The following is a 9,712-nucleotide window of genomic DNA, read 5'->3' as shown; positions in this document are numbered from 1 at the left end:
GTGGCTATGTAGTTATGAAAGTAGCTGAGTGTATACTACACTAAATCTATATAATTATGTGGCGATATAAGTACAGAAATAAACATTAAAATAAGCTTTACAGTTGTCCATAATGTTAACGTTAAACACAAGTTATAAAAACATTTAAAATACACGAAAATTAATTTTATAGCGAATAAATATACTTAAAAAATAAGATCACTGAAAAATTTATTTATATTTTTAATTAATTTAAAATAATTATTTAAACCTAGATACTAAATTAAAAATAATTTCCTAAGAAACCGAAATCATGGAAAATTTCATTTAAATAATGTCAAAAAAGAAAATTTTCTTTGAAAAGTAAATTCTTATTGGATAGTGATAAATCACGTGATTTAAGTTTGATCTCTGAAAATAAACATAGTTCTATTAAGAGTCTTATAACCCGTATGATAATACATTAAAGTATGCAGAATTTTGTATATTTTCAACTGACAGAAATTGTTTAATACCTTTATAAATTTATTTAAAAATAAAAAAAATCCGTTTAAAAGTTATTAAAATATTTATTAAATAATATACAATATTTATAAACTATTTAAATTATAAGCATTTTATGTCATAAAAGTCAATCAATTTGTTGTAAATATCCCTATACCATTTAAACTTACGCAACTGCTTCCTTTGGTTCTGTTGTGACTCTCTTAGCAATATCTGCTATAATATCTCTAAATATTAATGAATCCACATTCTGTCCCAGCATATATATCAGAAACCAATCACCAATGGATCCACGTCTCACTATGGTGTGTATATGTTCCATGTGCAAGATGCGGAATCTCATACTCAACAGGTAAACACGTACAGGTGGGCAAGCCGCAATAACCATTCTAAATATCAGTACTACACCCGTTAAAATGGCAAGTATGATGAACCAGAACCATAAAAATATATAAATCTTCTCGTTAATTATATTAAGAGGTAATACACATAAAGCATCGTGTTCTTCGATTTTACCAGAATGGCCGTATTTATAAAAATGGCATTTAGTTAATCTTGGAAAAACTCTTATCATAGGATCGGTCCGATCGTTTTGATCCATTTCTGTAAATTTTAATACTACTCCAACCGTAATTTAGGAATTCTCCGCTGAAGAACTTATCCATGAGCAGCATCTGTCCTATAACGTTAACGAAAGCAATAATTTCGCAAACAAAATATTTAGCAGCATACCAGTCATGTTGATGTAAACTATTAATAATATAATCAACCAGCAGCTTTTTCTTCTGTTTTTTCTCATTTTCGGCGCATATTGGGCAATCTAAATCCATCATCAGCGACTGAATCTTACCATTTTCCCACATTCTCCATAACCACCTTGGAAAATAAAAGAATAACGCTTGCAGGAAAAGCATAAAACATACCCATTGATAGTATTTATGGTAACGAAATTCGCTCTTGTCTTCTGTCGAATCTACACCCGGATAAGGCACCTCCTCTCCTACTTTCTTATGAAATGCTCTGGATATCGAGTACGTTGTATGTATCCAACAATACAGGTTAATGACTTCTTCCGGTATTGCATTGCTCTTCATACAGTTAATAGGATCACCAACGTACTGTTTAGTAGTCACAACGATACAGAATGCCAATAGAATAAGCACGGTAAACAAATAATGCAACCGGAATACATTGTTGTCGATATGGACTCTACCAACCTTAAGGAGGCTCTTTAAGCTTCTTAAGAAGTCCAACATGGTCGAAACGTGGTTCAATCACTGGATAAATATATATTTGGAGTGATTGAATACTCCATAAGATGGTCAAAGTATATCCTCACCAGTTGCATTCTGGGTACATACGTCATACTATAAAATGGCATAGTATAGCAACGAAAGATGTAAAGTATAATAACATCTTGCTGTTCTCTTGATGATAGCACCAACAAGTCAGAACCTAGTTTGTCCTGAACCTTTTTCTTGTACTATTTTTAGAGTTGGGAAAGACCCGATTGTGGTCGAGGGGAGGATGTTAGATGAGAGAAGTTAAACAACGGAGCTAAATTTTGACCAAACGTTACAAATAAAACATCGAAGTTAACTAAATAAAACATCATTTTTTTCTACAAATCTCTGTCATTTTAACTCAACTTTTTTCATAATTTATGTTTAAACTACCTTTACAAAAGTCAAACTTTTATAAGTAAATTTCGAATTTCTTTTAAATATTATAATTTCTATTCTAAAATTCAATAATTATATATTTATATATATTTTATAAATAAAGATACTTAACTGAGTAACTGCGAAAAGCAGTAAATACTACTTTAAACTTCACCAAACTCCCAATTAGTGTTGCGCTTAAAAAATCAAAATTGTAAGATTAAATTAAATTTTAAATATATTTAAAAATTATAATTAATATATTTGTTTAATAAATAATAATTTTTTAAAAATATTTTATTTATAATTAATGCAAAACATGATTACGAAAAACAAATTATGCTTTTTAAAACATAAGTTCATTGGTTACGCGACCAAACAAACTTGGCAAAGATACAATGTAGGACACCTGAATGTTTTGTTGATTTTTTTTTCTTCTTCTTCTTCTTCTTCTTCTTCTTTTTCTCGTGCACATCTTCCTTGTTGCTGACTCATAACCATTGGCATATATCCAATCACACGATGTCGAGCGAAAGGAAATTAGTTAAAGAAGTCAGTCAATGAAATGTGACATTGTTACATGGACTGACAATCAAAATATTTTCCCATTTACTGCATAATTTTGTTTCTCAAATTACAAAATTCTTCGTTTAGTGTGATATATAGCACGTGTTCTTTGATTAATTGTTATATTGTTGTCAGTTTTTCAAACATGTAATCAGAAACGCTAAAAATAAACAGTTATTGTTAACAATGATACTGAACATCTCTAGTTTGTGGCTTAAAAAAATAGACAAAAAAGAAAAAAAAAGTTAATTTAAACTGTTAAAAATAGAATTATTATTGCAAAATTTGCTGTAATATTCTAAAATCTTTATTTTTATATACTAATTTTAATTATTATTTATTAAAAATAACCATGAATAACCTCTATTTCTTGGTTTAAATGAGGGATAACCATGGGTTTAATATTTACAAAAATTAATTTTAAATAATAAAATTATAATTATTATTGCAAAAATTGTTTACGATATTTTAAATATTTGTTTTTATCTTTATTTTTTCATAATAGCTTTCATATTTAACTTATTTTTTAAACGATAATCCTGAACATTTCTGGCTTAAATAATAGATAAAGAGTGTATTGTATTTTTTTTAAAAATTAAGTGAATTTAGTTTGATTAGAATAAAAAATTCAAGGTATTTTTTAAATAATAAATTTAATATAAATTTTTTTTATTTAAAAATTTCGATTATATTATAATTTAATTTAATTCTTCTGTAAATTAAAATGTAAAAAATAGCGTTTGGATTAAATAATTAATCTGTTGAATCGAATCAAAACTACATATCAGGCCCTATCATAGGGAGCCTCCAGCATCTTGTTCGCTGAGAAGCCCTCCTTAATATGCATTATTAATATATATCCTGCCTAGTAACAACACACATTGTCTTAAGATGCTAAGAATTGAATATCTTATGACATTAAGTAATACGAGACACGATATCCGTTTATTTACTCGAGAGTATCAAACTATTAGTTGCGATATTGAAGCGAAGGATGTTAGAGCTCGTAAGAAACATCAAGACTATTTTTAAGATTCAACGAATAAGTATTGACAATGCTATATTCAAGATACATTATTTATTCACAGTTTTTATTCTGTTAGCATTCTGCGTTATAGTAACGACGAGACAATACGTAGGAGAACCAATAACTTGCCAACAAAGTGACGAAATTTCGGAAACTTTGATCAAGACTTATTGCTGGATACATACGACACATTCCGTTCCTTCAGCTTTCGAGAAAGAAGTTGGTAAAGATATACCCTATCCTGGAGTTGATTCGGTACAAGATGAGAAAGAGTTTCGTTATCATAAATATTATCAATGGGTGTGTTTCGTGTTATTTCTGCAAGCTATACTGTTTTACACGCCGAGATGGGCATGGAAACTGATGGAAAATGGAAAAATGGAGTCGCTATCAAAACGTTTAGACTTTGTAATGTGTGCCAACGAAAATGAAATATTGAAGAAGAAGTTATTAATTGATTATATAGTCAATAATGTGCATCTACATCAATACGACTGGTACGCTTATAAGTATTTTGCATGCGAATTAGCCGCGTTTATCAACGTGATAGGTCAAATGTTTCTCATGGACAGATTCTTCGATGGTGAGTTTTTTAAAATATGGTGTAGAAGTATTACAATTTTTCGAAATGGATCAGAATGATCGAACTGATCCAATGATTCGGATCTTTCCAAGAATGACAAAATGTCGTTTTCATAAATATGGCTATTCTGGTAATGTAGAACGCCACGATGCTCTTTGCCTCTTGCCACTCAATATAATTAATGAGAAAATATATATTTTCTTATGGTTCTGGTTTATTATACTCGCTGTTTTAACTGGATTGGTTCTGTTATTCAGAATTGCGCTGATAATTTGCCCTTTTTTGCGAATTTACATGTTTCGTGTTAAATATCATATTTTGCGAATACAGCATGTCTATACCATAGTTCGTCACGGATGTATCGGCGATTGGTTCCTAATATATTTGTTAGGTGAAAATATTGATATATTGCTATTTCAAGAAATTGTGGCGGATGTGGCTAGAAAAATTGTAACCGAACCGAAAGAAATAACCGTAAGTGCATAAATTCGTTTATATTTTATTTTATTTGTAATAATTATAACTTTATTATGCTTAAAGTTAAATATTTTGTAGCTATTATTATTTTTTTTTATTAAACACAGTATAAACTAGTACGTTTGTGTATGTATAATTAATTATATTGCTATAAACAATGTAAATCGCTTAAATATTGATTAAACAATTAAATATGTTTATAAATTTAAAAGTAGTTCAAATATTTTGCATTTTTTTAAATAAAAAAATACGCAAATCAATGTTCTGAGAGAGACGTGGATAAAATATGTATCGTGAAAAAATATAAAATAATTGTAATTTTCTATATTTAATAAATAATAAATAATTAAAATTGTTGGTTATTATATTTAAAATAATAATAATAAACTATTTAGTCGGTATTTTGTCTATTGTTCAGAAGTATCAACATATCAACAATAGAAGATAACTGATCTATTATTCTTTCATCGTTCGTATGCGGATAAATAATCAATCAAATCTTGTTACAGCTATTATTTCTGTCTAGAGAAAGCCTCAAATAAACATCTAAAGGTCATTTTACACTTTATAATTTAATAAAAATATTAATATAAATCATTGTCTGGAGTAATGTGTTAAAAAATTATTTAAAATCTACTTATAGCAACAGAAAAAAACTTTTAACATTTAAGTTGATATAAAGAAAATAACTTTAATTATATTTTTATTATAAATTTAATAAATTTTTTAATGAAATTTTGCAAATAAAAACAGTATTCTTTTTTGTTTAATTTTAATTATTTTATAAATATTACTTTAGGAAATTCGATGCTTTGTCATTAAAAAATAAAAATTAAATCTTTCTTAAAGAAATCTGGTTTATATAGAGGATGTTTAAGAAAAGGTAAAGTTAGGAATTCTCTTGAAATTTATGGCATTATGCGAAGTCGTTAAATTTGAAATGATCTGCAAAGTTAAAACTTTTACCTAATCATTTTTCTTGTAAACATCCAAACGTCAACAATGTTCAAGTTTAGATATAAACATTTAAAAAATATTATAGTTATTTATATAAAAACTTCCAATATTAGACGAACTTTTACGTAGATTTAGAAGCTAATTTATTGTTAGAAGTTGCAAAACTTGATTTTATAATAATTATGTTTTCTATATTTATTAGAGAACCTTCAAAAAAGAGAATGTTCTTTTCGTCAGATAAAGTTATAAATAGCTAAACTCCGCTTAGCTTTGGCTCATTGTTCACTTATTTTTTTTAACAATTCATGACTTTAATTAAAAAGTCTTTTTAATATTCGAGTTACTTTCTATATTTTTCTATACACATTTATATAAGAAACAATACAAAAGAATATTAAACAATTGTTAAAATTTTGTGTATTGTTTTAACTAACCAACCTTGTATTCAATTCTCCACGTGGCAGAGAATCAACAGAAATTTAATTCGAAACTAGTAAACAGAAGAATAAATGTTTAAAATATATTTGTACAATAAATTTGTGTCAATAATAGCAATAATTGTTTTGAATTCTTTCGAGATATTTACGATACAAATGATGAATTATCTGTCACTTTACCTTCTTTACAGTATAGAAAAGAAGATATATTAGGCACCAAAATAGATGCATCTTTGCCTTGTTCTATTGTTTTACATTCTTATATATTGACTGACTTTATTTTATTTTTAGTTTGTGGTAATTTGTGATATAATAATTCTGAAAATATAGCAATTGTTTCACTATAAATGATGTAACGTTTAATGATTAATACAATAATGTAGTTACACTCTGTGTTGATATAATGAAATTTTAAGCTTGAAATTCAGGCTACATTATGCCATCTATTGAAAAAATTGTACATTAAAAAATATTAACGAATATTCTACAATTAAAATATGAAATGAAAATTTTTTTAGTGAATTAAATAGTTTACATTCATAAATTTCAGTACAATAATATGCTTAAAATATTCTTAAAAAATAAAAAAATACTTAAACATTATAAATTACTTACAGAGATTATATTATAAACAAATGAATATAAAAAATAGCCTAAATAATATAATATCAAGTTACAAGGTATTCAGTTTCACCATTTCTTTCATTATCCAATTTTTTTGCAATTTCGCCAACGATTTCACGAAATACCACAACATCTAAATTCTTACTTAACATATACAACAGAAACCAATCTCCAATATTAGTTTGTTTAACAATTAAATTTACATGCTCCTTTAAAACAATTCGGCACTTCATGTGCAACATAGGAGCCCTTACGCAAGGTGCAATCAAAACTAAAATTCTAGCTAACATCACAATTATTGTTAGAAATGCCAAAATAATAAACCAAAACCATATAAAAATATATATTTTTTCGTTCAAAACATTCAACGGTAGTATACATAATGCATCGTGAAACTGAACGTCACCTGATAATCCATAATCTCTAAATGTGCACTTTGTCATACGTGGAAAGACGAAAACCATGGGATTAACTACAGTCTGGTTGCTTCTGTAGTAATTTATAACGTCTATACCAAACGTCATAAAGCCTCCATCGTAGAATAAATCCAATAAAAATATCTGTCCTATAACGTTTATTAAACATAGAAATTCACAGAAAAAATACTTAAGAGCATACCATTTATGGCACCTGAGGTGATGTACGAGAAAATCTGTTATTATTCTTTTTTTACGTCCTCTTTCTTCATCACTAAATATAGCAAAGTGCATGCCTAGAGATACCGCTTTTAATAGCCCACCTTCCCATATAGACCATAAATAATAAGGCGCATAAAATAACAATCCTTGAAGGAATAGAACGAAGCATACCCATTGGTAATATGCATAATATTTTCGCACACCATTCTTGCTGTTATCTATTCCTGGATGAGGTACTTCTTTACCGACTTCTTTATGAAATGCTTCTGGTATAGTATAAGTTAAATGCGTCCAACAATATAAGTTTATAAATCCAGCGGGTGTGTTACCCATTTGTAAACATTCTATGGGGTTTCCCACGTACTGTTTCGCTGTTATAACTAAACTAAATGCAAATAGTATGGATGTTGTCACCATCCAATGAAGACGAAAAACTGTGTTGTCTATGGATACAAAACGTTTTTTCAGCATGCGACGAAGACCACTTAATAAATCCAACATCTTTTTGGCTTCTGAAAATTAAATAAATCAATATTTATTGTTATAAATCGCATTAAAATGCTAATAAATAATAGCGGTAATATTTTTTTTCTATTTAAAATTTAATAAAAATTAGATTTTAGTATTACAGATGAGATCTTATAAATGAATAATATATTTTTAATGATATTTTCGATGTTTTATTCTTTATAATGCGATTTAAGTTCAATGTTCTCTATAAACAAAACGTTTTAAATCAGAAAGTAATTGATAAAATAGGGTATTGAATGCATTAAAACATGAAAATTTATTAATTTTTCCATTTTCTTTTTATTTAAATTCAATTTAGAATGTTTCTTATTACTTAATTCTAAATTATTTGTATAGGAATCATTTAAAGGATTTATAATTAAAATTTTTTTTATTATAATCAATATACAACCGAATCCCTAATAACAGCACCTTCCAACAATGGTCATCTCTAAACGGCGGTCATTTTTTAGAAACTTCTTAAAGCGAATATATATATATAAGCTTATAATAAGGTACAAAAAATGAAAATGAAACGACACAATTTGTTGTTTTTGAGGCTACCGTAAATGGATACAAATGCAGCTCTGAATAAGGTGGTTAGGACCTTATCAGAGCTGTAGATCTTGTCCGTAGAAGTAAAAAAAGTCAAAGGAACCGTTGGTCTACATGTGTCTCTTCGCGTGATACAGTCGCCGAAATTAGTCTATCTGGAATTTTAAATATTCAAAAAATTTAAAATTTAAAAGTGAAAAAAATCCGGAACAATTTCTCAAAACAATGCAAAAATCACTTGGGTTCACTTTACTACAGACGGCTAAAAGTTCATAAAACACGAGAAACGCCATTGCATCTACTACTTCCGGCTATATCTATATACCATACTATATAGGCCTACTATATTCTACACCGCTATATCTCTCGAACGTTTACATCGGTTCCTTTGATTTTTTGTAGTCTACAGCTTCAATAAAGTCCGAACCGCCTCATTCATAGCTGAATTTTTACCAATGTAAGGCCCACCTGTTTCAGGACCCGATTATAATGCCTTAAACTGTAATCTTCCTAGTAAATTTAATGATTATGTATCTATAATATTAATTCCTTATTATCTAAAATCAGTTTTTGATTATGGCCTATCTTCAATGAATTAACAATGTATAAATCTAAAGAAAATCCTAGAAAATTTAGCTTAGAACTAAGGGAGAAAAGAGTGATTTTATATTTAAAAGCGATTATACACTTAAATAGTACTAAATGCACAAATTTATACATAACTAAATTTAATATTTACCTATTTATTAATACCAAAGAGAGAAATTTTAATGTAGTTTCAATCGCATCATGAAGTAAACTGTTCTTATTAATAATAATAATATAAATGAGGATAACACATGACGTTATAAAAGACAGGTGTTTCGCCATCTGTATTCCTACAATTTACAAGAGGTTAGCTAAAAGTCTATCGTTTTAATTATGAAAATTCATTTAGAAAAAAGATCATTTGTTTTAAAATAAAAAGAAAAGTTTCAAATAATTTAAATTTTTAATTATATTAATTTATAAATTATAAATTTATGGCAAATTATGTTAATGTTTTAGACATATTTACTCGAAAATAGGGCCAAAAACTTTTTTCTTGACTGGCTACATGCCCAAATTCTCTAGGTCAATGTTCTTATATAAAGGTGCAACCTTCTAAATTTTAAAGATAATGCCCGCATTTATGTAAATTAATTATATGACGG

General features: G+C 27.5%; 1 protein-coding gene and 2 pseudogenes across 1 annotated transcript; 1 reads left to right on the top strand and 2 right to left on the bottom strand.

Annotated features, from left to right (window-relative positions):
* Positions 1–577: 577 nt before the first annotated feature.
* On the bottom strand, positions 578–1,908 carry LOC136983959 (innexin shaking-B-like; annotated as a pseudogene).
* A 1,797-nt stretch (positions 1,909–3,705) lies between these two features.
* On the top strand, positions 3,706–5,383 carry LOC136983967 (innexin shaking-B-like; annotated as a pseudogene).
* Positions 5,384–6,792: 1,409 nt separating this feature from the next.
* LOC136983979 (innexin shaking-B-like) lies at positions 6,793–9,377 on the bottom strand. Its single transcript, XM_067280875.1, has 2 exons — positions 9,259–9,377; positions 6,793–7,966 (listed from the first exon to the last, which is right to left on the bottom strand). Exon 2 carries the CDS (start codon positions 7,953–7,955, stop codon positions 6,861–6,863), a length of 1,095 nt encoding a protein of 364 aa, XP_067136976.1. The 5' UTR covers positions 7,956–7,966; positions 9,259–9,377; the 3' UTR covers positions 6,793–6,860.
* Between the last annotated feature and the right edge of the window lie 335 nt (positions 9,378–9,712).

This window comes from Centruroides vittatus, unplaced genomic scaffold (assembly GCF_030686945.1).
Source record: "Centruroides vittatus isolate TY-2023 unplaced genomic scaffold, ASM3068694v2 contig_9, whole genome shotgun sequence".
Lineage (NCBI taxonomy): Eukaryota > Metazoa > Arthropoda > Arachnida > Scorpiones > Buthidae > Centruroides > Centruroides vittatus.
Note: the sequence above shows the minus strand (reverse complement) of the source record. Positions and strands in the feature narration are given on the sequence as shown.